The sequence below is a fragment of the Pelophylax lessonae genome (genome assembly GCF_965119305.1).
Source record: "Pelophylax lessonae genome assembly, chromosome: 4".
In the NCBI taxonomy this organism is placed as follows: domain Eukaryota; kingdom Metazoa; phylum Chordata; class Amphibia; order Anura; family Ranidae; genus Pelophylax; species Pelophylax lessonae.
The window spans coordinates 668,560,295-668,580,859 of record NC_138771.1 but is presented as its reverse complement, the minus strand read 5'-3'; the positions used below and the strand labels follow the sequence as shown (position 1 = coordinate 668,580,859).

At 43.0% G+C, this 20,565-nt stretch overlaps 1 protein-coding gene across 1 annotated transcript in view; it reads left to right on the top strand.

The window, feature by feature from the left end:
- LOC309552468 (phospholipid scramblase 3-like) overlaps positions 1 to 20,565 on the top strand; it is a gene marked incomplete at its 3' end in the record, with an annotated part of 36,646 nt that overhangs the window by 8,288 nt on the left and 7,793 nt on the right. The window contains exons 2-4 of the mRNA XM_082253439.1: positions 8,977 to 9,125; positions 10,683 to 10,710; positions 14,405 to 14,586. Of these exons, the coding sequence (XP_082109565.1) occupies positions 8,977 to 9,125; positions 10,683 to 10,710; positions 14,405 to 14,586 (359 nt within the window). The remainder of the gene's footprint in view (positions 1 to 8,976; positions 9,126 to 10,682; positions 10,711 to 14,404; positions 14,587 to 20,565) is intronic.

The following is a 20,565-nucleotide window of genomic DNA, read 5'->3' as shown; positions in this document are numbered from 1 at the left end:
CTCCTCCACTGAGTCACAATGAGTCACATATTACATACCTGCCCCATGACATCACATGGCACATCACCCGATACTCCTCTATTGAGTCACATATTACATACCTTCCCCAATGACATCACATGGCACATCACATGATACTCCTCCATTGAGTCACATATTACATACTTGCCCCATGACATAACATGGCACATCACATGACACACCTCCATTGAGTCACATTGAGTTACATATTAAATACCTGCCGCAATGACATAACATGACACATCACGTCATACTCCTCCATTGAGTAACATATTACATACCTGCCCCATGACATAACATGACACATCACATGATACTCCTCCATTGAGTCACATATTACATACCTGCCCCATGACATCACATGGCACATCACATGATACTCCTCCATTGAGTCACATATTACATATCTGCCCCATGACATCACATGGCACATCACATGATACTCCTCCATTGAGTAACATTGAGTCACATATTACATACCTGCCCCATGACATCACATGGCACATCACATGATACTCCTCCATTGAGTCACATATTACATACCTGCCCCATGACATCACATGACACATCACATGATACTCCTCCATTGAGTCACATATTACATACCTGTCCCATGACATCACATGGTACATCACATGATACTCCTCCATTGAGTCACATATTACATATCTGCCCCATGACACAACATGGCACATCACATGATACTCCTCCATTGAGTCACATATTACATACCTTCCCCATGACATAACATGGCACATCACATGATACTCATCCATTGTGTCACATATTACATACCTTCCCCAATGACATCACATGGCACATCACATGATACTCCTCCATTGAGTCACATATTACATATCTGCCCCATGACACAACATGGCACATCACATGATACTCCTCCATTGAATCACATATTACATACCTGCCCCATGACATAACATGACACATCACATGATACACCTCCATTGAGTCACATATTACATACCTGCCCCATGACATAACATGACACATCACATGATACTCCTCCATTGAGTCACATATTACATACCTGTCCCATGACATCACATGACACATCACATGATACTCCTCCATTGAGTCACATATTACATACCTGTCCCATGACATCACATGACACATCACATGATACTCCTCCATTGAGTCACATATTACATACCTGTCCCATGACATCACATGGTACATCACATGATACTCCTCCATTGAGTCACATATTACATATCTGCCCCATGACACAACCTGGCACATCACATGATACTCCTCCATTGAGTCACATATTACATACCTGCCCCATAACATCACATGACACATCACATGATACTCCTCCATCGAGTCACATATTACATACCTGCCCCATGACATAACATGACACATCACATGATACTCCTCTATTGAGTCACATATTACATACCTTCCCCAATGACATCACATGACACATCACATGATACTCCTCCATTGAGTCACATATTACATATCTGCTCCATGACACAACATGGCACATCACATGATAATCCTCCATTGAGTCACATATTACATATCTGCCCCATGACACAACATGACACATCACATGATACTCCTCCATTGAGTCACATATTACATACCTGTCCCATGACATCACATGGTACATCACATGATACTCCTCCATTGAGTCACATATTATATACCTGCCCCATGACATAACATGGCACATCACATGATACTCCTCCATTGAGTCACATATTACATACCTGCCCCATGACATAACATGGCACATCACATGACATACCTCCATTGAGTCACATTGTGTCACATATTATATACCTGTCCCATGACATCACTTGGCACATCACATGATACTCCTCCATTGAGTTGCATTGAGTCACATATTACATACCTGCCCCATGATATAACATGGCACATCACATGATATTCCTCCATTGAGTCACATATTACATACCTGCCCCATGACATAACATGGCACATGACATGATACTCCTCCATTAAGTCAGATATTACATACCTGCCCCATGACATAACATGGCACATCACATGATACTCCTCCTTTGAGTCACATATTACATACCTGCCCCATGACATCACATGGCACATCACATGATACTCCTCCATTGAGTCACATATTACATACCTGCCCCATGACATCACATGACTCATCACATGATACTCCTCCATTGAGTCACACATTACATACCTGCCCCATAACATCACATGGCACATCACCTGATACTCCTCTATTGAGTCACAATGAGTCACATATTACATACCTGCCCCATGACATCACATGGCACATCACATGATACTCCTCCACTGAGTCACAATGAGTCACATATTACATACCTGCCCCATGACATCACATGGCACATCACCCGATACTCCTCTATTGAGTCACATATTACATACCTTCCCCAATGACATCACATGGCACATCACATGATACTCCTCCATTGAGTCACATATTACATACTTGCCCCATGACATAACATGGCACATCACATGACACACCTCCATTGAGTCACATTGAGTTACATATTAAATACCTGCCGCAATGACATAACATGACACATCACGTCATACTCCTCCATTGAGTAACATATTACATACCTGCCCCATGACATAACATGACACATCACATGATACTCCTCCATTGAGTCACATATTACATACCTGCCCCATGACATCACATGGCACATCACATGATACTCCTCCATTGAGTCACATATTACATATCTGCCCCATGACATCACATGGCACATCACATGATACTCCTCCATTGAGTAACATTGAGTCACATATTACATACCTGCCCCATGACATCACATGGCACATCACATGATACTCCTCCATTGAGTCACATATTACATACCTGCCCCATGACATCACATGACACATCACATGATACTCCTCCATTGAGTCACATATTACATACCTGTCCCATGACATCACATGGTACATCACATGATACTCCTCCATTGAGTCACATATTACATATCTGCCCCATGACACAACATGGCACATCACATGATACTCCTCCATTGAGTCACATATTACATACCTTCCCCATGACATAACATGGCACATCACATGATACTCATCCATTGTGTCACATATTACATACCTTCCCCAATGACATCACATGGCACATCACATGATACTCCTCCATTGAGTCACATATTACATATCTGCCCCATGACACAACATGGCACATCACATGATACTCCTCCATTGAATCACATATTACATACCTGCCCCATGACATAACATGACACATCACATGATACACCTCCATTGAGTCACATATTACATACCTGCCCCATGACATAACATGACACATCACATGATACTCCTCCATTGAGTCACATATTACATACCTGTCCCATGACATCACATGGCACATCACATGATACTCCTCCATTGAGTCACATATTACATACCTGTCCCATGACATCACATGACACATCACATGATACTCCTCCATTGAGTCACATATTACATACCTGTCCCATGACATCACATGGTACATCACATGATACTCCTCCATTGAGTCACATATTACATATCTGCCCCATGACACAACCTGGCACATCACATGATACTCCTCCATTGAGTCACATATTACATACCTGCCCCATAACATCACATGACACATCACATGATACTCCTCCATCGAGTCACATATTACATACCTGCCCCATGACATAACATGACACATCACATGATACTCCTCTATTGAGTCACATATTACATACCTTCCCCAATGACATCACATGACACATCACATGATACTCCTCCATTGAGTCACATATTACATATCTGCTCCATGACACAACATGACACATCACATGATAATCCTCCATTGAGTCACATATTACATATCTGCCCCATGACACAACATGACACATCACATGATACTCCTCCATTGAGTCACATATTACATACCTGTCCCATGACATCACATGGTACATCACATGATACTCCTCCATTGAGTCACATATTACATACCTTCCCCATGACATAACATGGCACATCACATGATACGCCTCCATTGAGTCACATATTACATACCTGCCCCATAACATCACATGACACATCACATCATACACCTCCATTGAGTCACATATTACATATCTGCCCCATGACATAACATGGCACATCACATGATACTCCTCCATTGAGTCACATATTACATATCTGCCCCATGACATAACATGGCACATTACATTACTCGGCGTGACATCATCTTTCACAATATACAAAAAAATGGGCTAACTTTACTGTTTAGTATTTTTTAAATGCAGTGAAATGTGATTTTTCAAAATTTTCCCAAAAAAATGGCGTTTTAAAGACCGCTGCGCAAATACCGCGTGACAAAAAATATTGCAATGACCGCCATTTTATTCTCCAGAGTCTTTGCTAAAAAAATATACATAATGTTTGAGGGTTCTAAGTAGTTTTCTAGGAAAAAATACTGGTTTTAACGTGTAAACAAAAAGTGTCCGAAATAGGGCTGGGGCTTAAGTGGTTGACAAAGGGACACATTTTCACGGATGATGTCACTGACCAATTATGGCCATGGTCAAGGATATCAGAGCTATCCAGGGATTCCAGGCCAATAAATGAGTGGGGCCAGGTGACATCACTGGTTGGTAAGGATGTAGCAATCATTGACCGGTAGCTGTTGGGACATTTATTAGGACATCCAAAGTGTGGTGCAGACTTTGAGATCATTCCTACTATCTATCCCTCTATGTTTTTAGTTGGGCAGTAATTGAATAGGGAGTCTTTTTTTTACTAGTCTGTGGGGGGGCCTTTTGGTGACCCATCTTTGAACAATCCTTTCAAAACTCTTTTGCCGGGTCCTTTGGTGACTCCTTTGGGAGGCCTCTTGGTGACTCTTCTGTGGAGGTCTTTAGTGATTTCTCTGAGGGGAGCCCATTGGTGACTCTTTTGTGGGGGATCTCTTGGTGATCCTTCTGTGGGGGACCTTTGGTGATTCTTCTGTGGGGGTCCTTTAATGACTCTTCTGTGGGGGGCACTTTTAGTCTTCTCTGGGGGGCACTTTGCTGAGTCTTTTATGGTGGGCCCTTTGGTGACCCTTCTGTGGGGATTTCTTTGGAAACTCTTTTGTGGGGGGCCTTTGGTGACTCTTCTTTGGGAGTCCCTTTGCTGACTCTTCTGTGGAGGCCTTTAGCGACTTTTCTGAGGGAAGCCCTTTGGCGGCTTTGCTGAGGGGACTCTTTTGTGACTATTTTGTGGGGGATCCATTGGTCACTCTTCTGTGGGGGGCAGTGGGTGATTCTTCTTTGCAAGCCTCGTTGGAGACTTTTATTTGGGAGGCCCTTTGGTGACTCTTCTTTGGAAGGCCTTTGGTGACTCTTTTGTGGGAGATCCTTTGGTGACTCTTCTTTGGAAGGCCTTTGGTGACTCTTCTGTTGGGGCACCTTGGTGACTTTTCTGTGGGTGGTCCTTCGGTGACTCCCCTGGGAGCCCTTTGGTTACACTCCTGTTGGCGGGCTTTGATGATTCTTCTTTTCTGTGGGAGACCATTTTGTGACTTTCCTGTGGAGGCCATTAGTAACTAATCTGAGGGGAGCCCTTTGGTGACTCTTCTGAGGGAGCCTTTTGGTGACTCTTCTTTGGGGGATCCATTGGTCCCTCTTCTGTGGGGGGGGGGGGCTTTGGTGTTTCCTCTGTAGGAGACCCTTTGGTGACTCTTTTGTGGGAGATCCTTTGGTGACTCTTCTGTGTGAGGCCTTTTGGTGACTCTTCTGTGTGAGGCCTTTTGGTGACTCTTCTGTGTGAGGCCTTTTGGTGACTCTTCTGTGTGAGGCCTTTTGGTGATTCTTCTGTTGGGGCACCTTGGTGACTTTTCTGTGGGTGGTCCTTCGGTGACTCCCCTGGGAGTCCCTTTGGTGACTCTTCTGAAGGTGAGCCCCTTGTCACTGTTAATAAAGACTGTTTCTTTGAAAAGCTAATTTATGATTTTGGCCCTTTGTATCATTTCCTGAGTCTTTTGTTATCTAAAAAACAAAAAAAAACAAAACAAAAAAAATGAGATGGTTATTTCCAGAAAGGACAAAACCTGTTTTCAGCTCTTTGTTGAACGTATGCCATTTTTTTTTTTTTTTTCTTCCTAATGAGCTTTTGCAGAAAGAGAAACAGCAATGTCGGCCTCTAAGTGACTCAGTAGGTCAGTAGAAGTGGATCCAAAGCCAAACCTTGCTCAGAGGCAGCCAGTAAGCTTCTCAAGCTTCACAAAGAGCCATGATAAGCTCAATAGGGGATTCCTTTGGTGACTCTTCTGTAGGGGGGCCCTTTAGTGACTCTTCTGTGGAGGGCCAGTTGGTGACTTTTCTGTGGGGGGGCCTTTGGTGACTCTTCTGTGGGGGGGTCTATGATGACTCTTCTGTAGAGGGGACATTTGATGACTCTTTGGTGGGGGGCGCTTTGGAAACTCCTTTGTGGGGGGCCTTTGGTGACTTTTTTGTAGAGGGCCCTTTGATACTCTTCTTTAGGAGGGGCCTTTGCTGACTCTTCTGTGGGGGGTTCTTGGGTGACTCTTCTGTGAGGGTCTTTAGTGACCCTTGGTGATTATTCTGTGTGGGCCTTTAATGAATCTTTTGTGGAGGGTCTTTAACCACTTGCCGACCGCTCACGTTGAGGGTACTGCGGCATAGTGGTTAGTTATTGTCCAGCAACGTAGACCTACGTCGCTTGACTCCTCCCCTTGTGGGCGGCGAGTGCACGCCGCTGGAGGCTCGCTCCCGCTGTATTCAGTCACAGCAGGAGTCGGGCCAGGGGAGGAGCGGCGGTGATCACCGCCGCTCTTCCCCGATCGTCTGGGATCGAGTGCGGAGATCCGCCTGCTTGTGTAAACAAAGTGGGCGGATCTCCTATGTGACAGGCAGGGACAGATTGCAGGATTCAGCATAGCTGAACCTGCGATCTGTCACTGTGTCACACAGTCCCCTCCCCCCACACATGTTAGTAAGCACCAGGCATACATTAACCCCTTGATCACCAATAAAAGTTAACCCCTTCCCTGCCAGTGTCATTTTTACAGTAACAGTGCATATTTATAGCACTGATTACTGTAGTAATATCACTGGTACCCCCATAAATGTCAAAAATGTCAGTCAAGAGTCCGATCTGTCCGCCACAATGTCGCAGTCCCGCAAAAAAAATTGCAGATCGCCGCCATTACTCGTTAAAAAAAAAAAAAATAAAAATGACATAAATTTCCCGTAGTTGGTAGCTGTGATAACTTTTGCGCAAAACAATCAAAATACGCTTTTTGCGATTTTTTTTTTTTTTTACCAAAAATATGTAGCAGAAAACAAATTGGCCTAAAATGTTAAAAAATTTAGATTTTTACATTTTTTGGGGGGGGGGGGGAATTTCATATAAAAAAATGTGAAAAATATTGTTATTTTTTCAAAATTGTCGCTCTTTTTTTGTTTATAGCGCAAAAAGTAAAAATCGCACAGGTGATCAAATACCACCAAAAGAAAGCTCTGTTTGTGGGAAAAAAAAGGACATTGATTTAATTTGGGTGCAGCGTCCCACGACCGTGCAATTGTCCATTAAAATAATGCAGTGCCGAATCGCAAAATATGGCCTGGTCAGGAATGGGGTAAAATCTTCCGGTCTTAAAGAGGTTAAAAATACACTCATTGAGAATTTTTTTGTCAAAGACATGTAGCTAAATAAATTTTGGCCTAAATATATGACAAAAATTGAATATATTGGATATTTTTTAACTGTCAAAGTAGAAAAATATTGTTATTTTTTCAAAATTGTCACTTTTTTATATTAATATCGCAAAAAATGAAAAGCGCAGAGGTGATCAAATACCACCAAAAGAAAGCTCTGTTTGTGGGAAAAAAAGGACGTAAATTTAGTTTGGGTACGGCGTTGCACGACCGCGCAATTGTCAGTTAAAGTCGCACAGTGCCGAATCACAAAAAGTGGCCCAGACGTAAAGCAGGAAAATCCTCCGGTGGTAAAGTGGTTAATTATTCTTCTGTGAGGGGGGAGCCACAATGCAATAGGCTTAATTCACTAAGCTAACACCAAGATATGGATACTTATTTTCACAAAAGTGCATTTTTTTTTCAGCCAATGAAATTGAAACTGACTGTCACATGGCTAAAATAAAGATAGCACATTTTGTATTAAGCTTTGTAAATTAAGCTTTATAGATGGCAGTGCCGGTAACACTAGTGTCACAAAATGTCCCTAAATAGATTTGAGGTTCTTCCAGGACTGGCACACGGCCCACCTGCTCAGAATCATCGCTGTGACAGCTGACCCCCCCCTAGAGATCTGAGCAGCACAACAGCCAAACTGGTTGACCACTAGCTCAGATTTGTATTACTAGTCTAGCTCATTCCGGTTTATTGACTGATTGATCAATAACCTAATTGGCTTGTTTTTTCACATATTCTTTTAAAATACCTAATAAATTGATATTATTTAATACTAAGCTTAAAATAAAAAGCAGCTGTTCAGATCTGAGCCCAGCGTGTGACTCGAACATATGAAGGTCGGGAAAAACAAATAACCCACAGGATCATTTCGTATTACAATCAAATAACGGACGTCCTCCCAATGACGTTATACAATAGACACACCTCCAGTGACATCACATGACAAATCACATGAAATAATTGATACGAGTAAAAAATGCAACACAATTTACTCACCCAATGAGATAAAATAACCAACACACCCCAGTGACACCACACTGACATCACATATCATAAATTCTCTGAAATACATAATACTGACATCACAATGAAGTCACATATAATGACCCCGGTGACATCACATTATAAATACACACCTTGATGATACTGACCATGAACATACCTATGATACCCCACATACCATATATACAGTATGCTACCCCATGAACTGACAACAGTATATCTCTCCTTATTGCAGGTCCTCACTTTGACGCATCTAAACGACTCCAGGAGGACCCCCCCAGTTACAATGTCATCGCCCCATTTGCTCCTCCAGATTCCTACCCACCGACCGCACCCAGTCCAGAGATTATCGGAATACCGTCAGGTCTCGAACCTCTACTCCAGGTAACTTGACTACCAACTAATTCTTACCACCAGTATCACCCATTATCTTACCATCAATGACCTTGGTCCATCCTCCTGTGCTTGTCTACCCATTGACCTGTATTCTATGCCTGGTGTCGTCTATCATAATTCCTTCTGAAATAAATAAGCCCACCGGTCTGTCATTACTGGGAAGAGCCCTAAATATTGGACATGGGGCGACCATTCACCAATCTGTCATTAAAGGGAAGATCTCTAATTGTTGGACATGGGGGTGACTATTCGCCAGCCTGTCATTGTTAGGAAGATCTGTAAATACTGGAAATGGGGTGACCATTTACTAGTCTGTCATCTTTGGAAGGATTCCTAAATATTGGACACGGGGTGACCATTCACCAATCTGCCATTGTTGGGAAGATTCCTAAATACAGGACATGGGGTGACCATTCACCAATCTGCCATTAATGGGAAGATCCCTAAATTCCTGGACATAGGGAGACCGCCCACCAGTCTGTCATTGTTAAGAACGTCCCTAAATGTTGGACATAAGGGGACCACTTACTAGTTTATCGTTATTGGGAAGATCCGGAAATATTGGGCAGGGGGTGACCATTCACCAGTCTGCCATTGTGGGTACGATCTCTAATTATTGGTCATGTGAGCATTATTGGTGGTTGACTATTCACCAGCCTGTCATTGTTAGGAATATTTGTAAATATTGGACATGGGGTGACCATTCACCAATCTGCCATTATTAGAAAGATCCCTAAATATTGGATATGGGGTGACCACTCACCAGTCTGTCATTAATGGGAAGATCCCTAAATACTGGACATAGGGAGACCACTCACCAGTCTGTCATTAATGGGAAGATCCCTAAATACTGGACATAGGGAGACCACTCACCAGTCTGTCATTAATGGGAAGATCCCTAAATACTGGACATAGGGAGACCACTCACCAGTCTGTCATTAATGGGAAGATCCCTAAATACTGGACATAGGGAGACCACTCACCAGTCTGTCATTAATGGGAAGATCCCTAAATACTGGACATAGGGAGACCACTCACCAGTCTGTCATTGTTAAGAACGTCCCTAAATGTTGAACATAAGGGGAACACTTACTAGTTTATCGTTATTGGGAAGATCCGGAAATATTGGACATGGGGTGACCATACACCAGTCTGCCATTGTTGGGAAGATTCCTAAATATTTGATATAGGGTGAACATTTTGCAGACCGTAGAACTATAATTTTTCTTATGTGTAAAGTTATGGTAACTGATGGCAGATACTTCATACATCAGCCAAAACAGCCATCCTTCCTAACCATGAACATTACATATGGAGTGGAGGAGAAGTATGTCCTGGCTCTCCGTTGTTAGTGATGGTATGTAGTGAGCATTCGGGCCATTGGATGGAAATCCATGATCCCTATTTTACGGATAATATTCCATGTTATGTGTTGAGTGTCGTTCTCTCCGTCTCTCTTTGTCAGTCCACATTCCACCCATTTTACGTTGATGAATGGTATGTCTGGAAAAAATCATCAGCTAATGCTGGAATTTTCTGTTTCAGATTAACCAGTTAATTGTGCGGGAAAAATGTAAGAAAATTTCCTTATTTTATCCAACAGAATTCTCATTGTCTGATCACAAGTTCACATTCATGTGTCCTCAATGTGTTTATTGTTCACCTTGAGCAGCCAATTTTAGGCAGGATTGTATGGAACCCTAAGCTTCCTCCAGAGGTTACCAGGAGTTCCTTGGGTTTTGGCTCTTTGACCTCCCATCTGATGGTGCCTGCATAGTTCCAGGTCCAACACCGCTTGACAGAGTAAACTATGTGTCATTATTGATCAGTTTAACTGCCTGTAAGGGGGCATTTGTCCCAATGACCACCAATGTAAGAAACATTGTTCCCACTGACCACCAATGTAAAGAGCATTATTCCTACTGACCACCAATGTAAGGAGCATTATCCCTACTGACCACCAATGTAAGAAACATTGTTCCCACTGACCACCAATGTAAGGAGCATTATTCCTACTGACCACCAATGTAAGGAGCATTACTCCTACTGACCACCAATGTAAGAAACATTGTTCCCACTGACCACCAATGTAAAGAGCATTATTCCTACTGACCACCAATGTAAGGAGCATTATCCCTACTGACCACCAATGTAAGAAACATTGTTCCCACTGACCACCAATGTAAGGAGCATTATTCCTACTGACCACCAATGTAAGGAGCATTACTCCTACTGACCACCAATGTAAGAAACATTGTTCCCACTGACCACCAATGTAAGGAGCATTATTCCTACTGACCATCAACGTAAGGAGCATTTTTCCCATTGATTATCAATGTAAGGAGCATGGTCCCCACTGACCACCAATGTAAGGAAAACTTTTTACAACTGACCACCAAAAGTTAGAGAAACACCCAACAAAACCATTTTCTTCTTTGGTTGGCCCTTGGCCTCCTCTTGTCCCCCACACACCACATAAATGTTCAGGATCTCTTGTCTCAGATGTAAGGACCTTTGACTGCTTGGATGGACTTCTTGCCGTTTACTTCTTGGATTAAAGACATTATTGTTGTCATCCTGGAAGTGAGGACTTATCAAATCAGCATCTCATTAATTGGCTGCCGATGCTCAGGACATCGTGCTTCTCTATAGGTCTATAGGAGTATGTATACCATATACGGTATATTGTCCACAATGTACTGATACAATCAATCAATACACCTTCAAGTAAAATATTAGATATTTTAGCAGCAATATAGTTATGGGTGAAGCTCCTCTTTAACTCATAGTCTACCCGGAGCTTTTCCCTTCCTATAAGCTGACCTCACTACCTCCCCCATTTACCCGCCAGACTATTAAGCATGCTCTCCCAGCAAGAGGCTGATTTCAGAATTCAGCTGCTGTGTGTTACCCAGTAAAAAGGCATATTTCAGTGAACTATACCAAATTAGGTGGAAAAGTCTTACAGTCATATGACCACCTGGATCTCTTATTGAGATCTCTTGAATAAGATACGGTTAGCTGGGATTTTAAGAAGTTGTCAACTTAGTATATCCAGTCATTCTGATCAATGGGCTTCACCCACCCATAATAGAGAGCCGGCCCTACATAGGAGAGTGGAGAATCTGATTTGGTACCTGGTGATATGCCATTCCAGTGTCCCCAACGGCTCCTGTGAGCCATATTGATCCCAAATTCTGCAGTCTAGATGAAGGAAAATTTTAGATACAGTGCATCTGAAAAGTATTCACAGCACTTCACTTTTTCCACATATTGTTATGTTACAGTCCTATTCCAAAGTGGATTAAATTCATAATTGTTCTCAGAATTCTACAAACAATTCCCAATAATAACAACATGAAAGAAGTTTGTTTGAAATCTTTGTAAAATTATTAAAAATAAAAAATGAAACAAATCCCATGTACATAAGTATCACAGCCTTTGCTCAATACTTTGGTGAAGCTCCTTTGGCATCAATTACAGCCTCAAGTCTTTTTGAGTATGATGCTACAAGCTTGGCACACCTATGTTTGGGAAGTTTCTCCCATTCTTTTTTGCAGGACCTCTCAGGCTCCATCAGGTTGGATGGGGAGCGTCGGTGCACAGCCATTTTTATATCTCTCCAGAGATGTTCAAACAGGTTCAAGTCTGGGCTCTGGCTGGGCCAAGGACATTTACAGAGTTGTCCCCTAGCATATTCTTTGTTTGGTTGGCTGTATGCTTAGGGTTGTTGTCCTGTTGGAAGATGAGGTCCAGAGTGCTCTGGGGCAGGTTTTCATTAAGGATTTATCTGTACATTGCTGCATTCATCTTTCCCTCTATCCTAAATAGTCTTCCAGTTCCTGCCACTGAAATACCTCCCCACAGCATGATGCTGCCACCACCATGCTTCACTGTAGGGATGATACTGGCAAGGTGATGACCAGCCCTTTGTTTCCTCCAGACAAGAAGCTTGCCATTCAGGCCAAAGAGTTCAATCTTTGTTTTATTAGACAAGAGAATTTTGTTTCTCATTGTCTGCGAGTCCTTTAGGTGCCTTTTTGCAGACTCCAGGCATTCTGTCATGTGCCGTTTTACTGACTTCCATCTTACCACGCTACCATATAGGCCTGATTGGTGGAGTGCTGCAGAGATGGATGTTCTTCTGGAAGGTTCTCCTCTCTCCACAGGGAAATTCTGGAGCTCGGTCAGAGTGACCATCGGGTTCTTGGTCACCTCCTTGATTAAGGCCCTTCTCCCCCGATCGCTCAGTTTGGCCGGGCGGTCCGCTCTAGGAAGAGTCCCGGTGGTTCCAAACTTCTTCTATTTAGGGATGATAAAGGCCACTGTGCTCATTTGGACCTTCAATGCTGCAAAAAAATGTTTGTACCCTTCCCCAGATCTGTGCCTCCATACAATTCTGTCTCGGAGGTCTACAGACATTTCCTTGGACTTCATGGTTTGGTTTGTGCTCTGACATGCACTGTTATCTGTGGGACCTTATATAGACAGGTGTGTACCTTTCCAAATCATGTCCAATAAACTGAATTTACCACAGTTGGACTCCAAATTGTAGAAACATCTCAAGGTTGAAACAGGAGGCACCTGAGGTCAATTTTGAGTGTCATGGCAAAGGGTGTGAATACTTATGTACATGGGATTTTTTTCCTTTTTTTTTTTTTTTTTAAATAAATTTGCAAAAATTTCAAACAAACTTCGGTCATGTTGTCATTATGGGGGATTGTTTGTAGAATTTTGAGGAAAATAATGACTTTAATCCATTATGGAATAAGGCTGTACCATAACAAAATGTGGGAAAAGTGAAGCACTGTGAATACTTTCCGGATGCACTGTGTATCATTATATGATTAAGGGAAATGCCTGATGCTTTATATCATCGCCCATAATGGAGAGCCAACTGTATATAGGAGAGCGTTGAAAGAGATCTGGTATATGGCGATGTGTGCTTCTAGTGTCCTCCAACAGCTCCCGTGAGCCGTATTGATCTGAAATCCCGATGTCTACAGATGACGGGGAATGTCCGATATATATCATCAATGGATCTCATCGCCCATAATGGAGAGCCAACTGTATATAGGAGAGTGTTGAAAGAGATCTGGTATATGGCGATGTGTGCTTCTAGTGTCCTCCAACACCTCCTGTGAGCCATATTCATCAGAAATCCTGATGTCTACAGATGACGGGGAATGTTCGATATATCATCAATGGTTTGTGTTGATGTGCCTGCTGTTCTCTATATGACCTCCTTCCTGTCTTCTCCCTTGCAGTTACCACATCCCAGGGCTGGGGACGTTCTTTTGATGTGCTGAACAATGTCAGCCAACGACTCTTCCAGGCGGAGGAGAGGGTGGTGTTCTGTGGGCTGAACTACGATGTGACCATCAGGGACAATGGAGGCACACAGGTCATGCAGCTTCTGGAGAACTTTGGTTGTAGCTGCACCAGAGAGGTGAGGATGTGTATATATAAAATATAATCATAAGAAATATTTATTGCATAGAGTTGGTAGGGGTGATAAGCACAGAAATAGATCAAGCATTAAAACCCATGAATACAGCCAGGTGTGCTCCAGGTAACCACCATGGTGGGCAGTGCCAATGCCGGTGTTGCAGCACACAGAGTAACCATGTTTTCAGACATCTTCCCCCTGTTATCACATTATCAGGATAAAGACGACCAAGGCAATGTATACATATGTATGTATTGTGTATATACAGTGCCTTGCGAAAGTATTCGGCCCCCTTGAACTTTGCGACGTTTTGCCACATTTCAGGCTTCAAACATAAAGATATAAAACTGTAATTTTTTTTGAAGAATCAACAACAAGTGGGACACAATCATGAAGTGGAACGAAATTTATTGGATATTTCAAACTTTTTGAACAAATAAAAAACTGAAAAATTGGGCGTGCAAAATTATTCAGCCCCCTTAAGTTAATACTTTGTAGCGCCACCTTTTGCTGCGATTACAGCTGTAAGTCGCTTGGGGTATGTCTCTATCAGTTTTGCACATCGAGAGACTGAAATTTTTGCCCATTCCTCCTTGCAAAACAGCTCGAGCTCAGTGAGGTTGGATGGAGAGCGTTTGTGAACAGCAGTTTTCAGTTCTTTCCACAGATTCTCGATTAGATTCAGGTCTGGACTTTGACTTGGCCATTCTAACACCTGGATATGTTTATTTGTGAACCATTCCATTGTAGATTTTGCTTTATGTTTTGGATCATTGTCTTGTTGGAAGACAAATCTCCGTCCCAGTCTCAGGTCTTTTGCAGACTCCATCAGGTTTTCTTCCAGAATGGTCCTGTATTTGGCTCCATCCATCTTCCCATCAATTTTAACCATCTTCCCTGTCCCTGCTGAAGAAAAGCAGGCCCAAACCATGATGCTGCCACCACCATGTGTGACAGTGGGGATGGTGTGTTCAGGGTGATGAGCTGTGTTGCTTTTACGCCAAACATAACGTTTTGCATCTTTGCCAAAAAGTTTGATTTTGGTTTCATCTGAGCAGAGCACCTTCTTCCACATGTTTGGTGTCTCCCAGGTGGCTTGTGGAAAACTTTAAACTACACTTTTTATGGATATCTTTAAGAAATGGCTTTCTTCTTGCCACTCTTCCATAAAGGCCAGATTTGTGCAGTATACGACTGATTGTTGTCCTATGGACAGAGTCTCCCACCTCAGCTGTAGATGTCTGCAGTTCATCCAGAGTGATCATGGGCCTCTTGGCTGCATCTCTGATCAGTCTTCTCCTTGTATGAGCTGAAAGTTTAGAGGGACGGCCAGGTCTTCGTAGATTTGCAGTGGTCTGATACTCCTTCCATTTCAATATTATCGCTTGCACAGTGCTACTTGGGATGTTTAAAGCTTGGGAAATCTTTTTGTATCCAAATCCGGCTTTAAACTTCTCCACAACAGTATCTCGGACCTGCCTGGTGTGTTCCTTGTTCTTCATGATGCTCTCTGCGCTTTAAACGGACCTCTGAGACTATCACAGTGCAGGTGCATTTATACGGAGACTTGATTACACACAGGTGGATTCTATTTATCATCATTAGTCATTTAGGTCAACATTGGATCATTCAGAGATCCTCACTGAACTTCTGGAGAGAGTTTGCTGCACTGAAAGTAAAGGGGCTGAATAATTTTGCACGCCCAATTTTTCAGTTTTTTATTTGATAAAAAAGTTTGAAATATTCAATAAATTTCGTTCCACTTCATGATTGTGTTCCACTTGTTGTTGATTCTTCACAAAAAATTACAGTTTTATATCTTTATGTTTGAAACCTGAAATGTGGCAAAAAGTCGCAAAGTTCAAGGGGGCCGAAGACTTTCGCAAGGCACTGTATACAGTATATACTATATTACCAAAAGTATTGGGACGCCTGCCTTTACACACACATGAACTTTAATGGCATCCCAGTCTTAATCCGTAGGGTTCAATATTGAGTTGGCCCACCCTTTGCAGCTATAACAGCTTCACCTCTTCTGGGAATGCTGTCTATAAGGTTTAGGAGTGTCTATGGGAATGTTTGACCATTCTTCCAGAAGCACATTTGTGAGGTCAGGCACTGATGTTGGACAAGAAGACCTGGCTTGCAGTCTCCACTCTATTTCATTCTAAAGATGTTCTATCTGGATGAGGTCTGGACTCTGTGCATGCCGGTCCAGTTCCTCCACCCCAAACTCGCTCATCCATGTCTTTATGGACCTTTATGGTGCATCTCATAATATTAGAATATCATCAAAAAGTTAATTAATTTCAGGAATTCAATTTAAAAAGTAAAACTCCATATATTTTATATAGATGTGTGATTTATTTCAAGCAATGCTCTCTTTTATTTTGATGATCATGGCTTACAGCGAGTGACACCCCAAAATTCAGTATCTCGGAAAATTAGAATATTACATAAGACCAATAATAATAAAAAAAAGGATATTTAATACAGAAATGTTGGCTTAGTGAAAATTCTGTCTATGTACAGTATAGTATGCATTTAATACTTGGTCACGGCTCCTTTTACATGAATTACTGTGTAGCACTGCCCCCTAGAGTACTGCTGAGTATTACACTTTAAGGATTCCCCTGGGTTACCCGTAGCAAGTGTTTGCAGAATCTTAGCACTTTAAGTTCTTAGCTCAGTCAAAGATCAGTCCAGGGGGGTTGTCGTTTTTGTGGTTTTATTTAGAACTGGGATGGGAGAAGAGATAAGTGGGATACTCCAACTGTTAACTATTCACAATGCTGAGGACATCTAACTTGAGAGTGCGGCAAGGCTGCTGCTTCATCCTGCCACTTGAATGAAGGTAAAGTAAGTGTTGCTATGATACTTCTCTTCAGGGTACTCCCCTAGTACCCCCTTTCTCTATGGGATAGCTGACACCCGTCCACTGACTCTACACTCCGGAGTGGTCCCCTTCCTGGGCAGACCTCCTCTGTACTCGCAGACACTGTTTTTCCAGATTCACTGATGCCCCAACTCCTGCAATCAGCTTCTCCTGGACCTCTGGGTTCAACCTCACATGCACCGGTTCACCAGGCCGACTGCCTGTGACCACCACCAACTGCAGCAGAAGAGGAGGTAGCCGCCACCCTCCTTCTTGGACTTTGCTTCCCGCCCAAAGACCTCTAACCTCATGTCCCCGTGGCTTTTTATACCCTGTCCCATAATGCACCACTTGTCTGTGCCAACCCACTGGGACAGTACCAAAAGCCTGTGTGTCATTGGTCAGGTTTCCTCCAGCATCCAATGTGCCTCCCCATTGGATCTGCTGGGGACACTCCCTGAGACCAGATGAATCGCACACTGGGCACACTGAGTAGACCTAACTACAAATCCCACTCCCTGATCAGCAGAGTGCACATAGGGTTTACCTGCTGCTCTTCTGGTAAGCAGACAGAGCCAAAACTACTCTCTCTACCTAGCACTGGACTAGGCGGGTGCTACATCTACATCAATGCGGTGTGGCATGGAGGCGATCAGCCTGTGGGGGTGTCACTAGCTGTAAGCCATAATCATCAAAATTAAAAGAAAGAAATGCGTGAAATATATCACTCTGTGTGTAACACATCTATAGAAAATATGAGTTTCACTTTTTGAACTAAATTACTGAATATAAAAATGACTGAATAAATGTATTTTTTTTTGATGATATTCAAATGTTATAAGATATATATATATACAGTATCTCACAAAAGATACCCAATTTGGACATTATCACTTAGGGGTGTACTCACTTTTGTTGCCAGCGGTTTAGACATTAATGGCTGTGTGTTGAGTAATTTTGAGGGGACAGCAAATTTACACTGTTATACAAGCTGTACACTCACTACTTTACATTGTAGCAAAGTGTCATTTCTTCAGTGTTGTCACATGAAAAGATAGAATAAAATATTTACAAAAATGTAAGGGGTGTACTTACATTTCTGAGATATATACATACATATATATATATATATATATATATATATATATATGTATACAAACCCGATTCCAAAAAAATTGGGACACTGTACAAATTGTAAATAAAAACAGAATGTAAAGATGTGGAAGTTTCAAATGTCAATATTTTATTCAGAATACAACATAGATGACATATCAAATGTTTAACCACTTTAATACCGGGCACTTCCCTCCCTTCCTGCCCAGGCCAATTTTCCCCTTTTAGCGCTGTTGCAATTTGAATGATAATTGCGCGGTCATGCAACACTGTACCTACACCAAATTTATGTCATTTTCCCCCCACAAATAGAGCTTTCTTTTGGTGGTATTTGATCACCTGTGCGATTTTTACTTTTTGCTAAACAAATAAAAAAAGACCGAAAAGTTTGAAAAAAAAAAAAACGTTTTTTCGTTTATGTTATACAATTTTGTAAATAAATAAGTTTTTTCCTGCACTGATGAGCACTGATGAGACTGCACTGACAGGCACTGATGAGGAGGCACTGATGGGGTGGCACTGATGGGGTGGCACTGATGGGGTGGCACTGATGGGGTGGCACTGAAAGGCGGCACTGATAGGCGGCACTGATATGCGGCACTGATAGGCACTGATATGCGGCACTGATAGGTAGCACAGATATGCAGCATTGGTGGGCACTGATAGGCGGCACTGCTGGGCACTGATAGGCGGCATTGATGGACACTGATAGGTGGCACTGATGGGCACTGATAGGTGGCACTGACGGGCACTAATGGGCACTGATAGGTGGCACTGGTGGGCACTGATGGGCACTGATGGGTGGCACTGACAGGGGGCACTGATGGGCACTAATGGGCACTGATAGGCAGCACTGGTGGGCAATAATGGGCACTGGTGGGCGACACTAAAGGATGGCAATGATGGGCACTTGTGGGCAGCACTGATAGGGAGGACACTGGTGGGCATCACTGATGGGGAGGGCAATGGGGGGCTCCCTGAGCCCTGATTGCCATCCCTGGTGGCCATAGTGGGCATCCCTGGGGTCATAGTGGGCATCCCTGGGGTCATAGTGGGCATCCCTGGTGGATCTAGTGGCATCCCCCCCGAGGGTCTGCACTGGTAATCAATGATCTGATTACCAGTGCCGACCCCCCCCCCTGTCAGGGGAGCCGCCAATCGGCGCTCCTTTGCTCGTGCCTGTCAGGCACGAACTAAGGAAAGCCGATCAACGGCTGTTCCTATTTACTATGTGACCAGCCGTGATTGGACACGGCTGATCACATGGTAAAGAGCCTCCGTCAGAGGCTCTTTACCGAGATCGGAGATGCAGGGTGTCAGACTGACACCTCGCATCACCGATTGCCGCTCTGCGTGCCCCCGGGGCGCCCAGAGCTGTATTATCCTGCCGCCGTCATATGACGTCCGGTCAGGATAATACAGCCACATTCCCGCCGTCATTTTGTAATAGGGCGGGCGGGAAGTGGTTAAACTGAGAAAATGTATAATTTTAAGGGAAAAATAAAATGATTTTAAATTTTATGGCATCAACACATCTCAAAAAAGTTGGGACAAGGCCATGTTTACCACTGTGTGGCCTCCCCTCTTCTCTTTATAACAGTCTGCAAATGTCTGGGGACTGAGTAGAGAAGTTGCTCAAGTTTCGGAATAGGAATGTTGTCCCATTCTTGTCTAATCCAGGCTTCTAGTTATCAACCGTCTTAGGTCTTCTTTGTGGCATCTTCCTCTTTATGATGCGCCAAATGTTTTCTATGGGTGAAAGGTCTGGACTGCAGGCTGGCCATTTCAGTACCCGGATCCTTCTTCTACGCAGCCATGATGTTGTAATTGATGCAGTATGTGGTCTGGCATTGTCATGTTGGAAAATGCAAGGTCTTCCCTGAAAGAGACGACATCTGGATGGAAGCATATGTTGTTCTAGAACTTAGATATACCTTTCAGCATTGATGGTGCCTTTCCAGATGTGTAAGCTGCCCATGCCACACGCACTT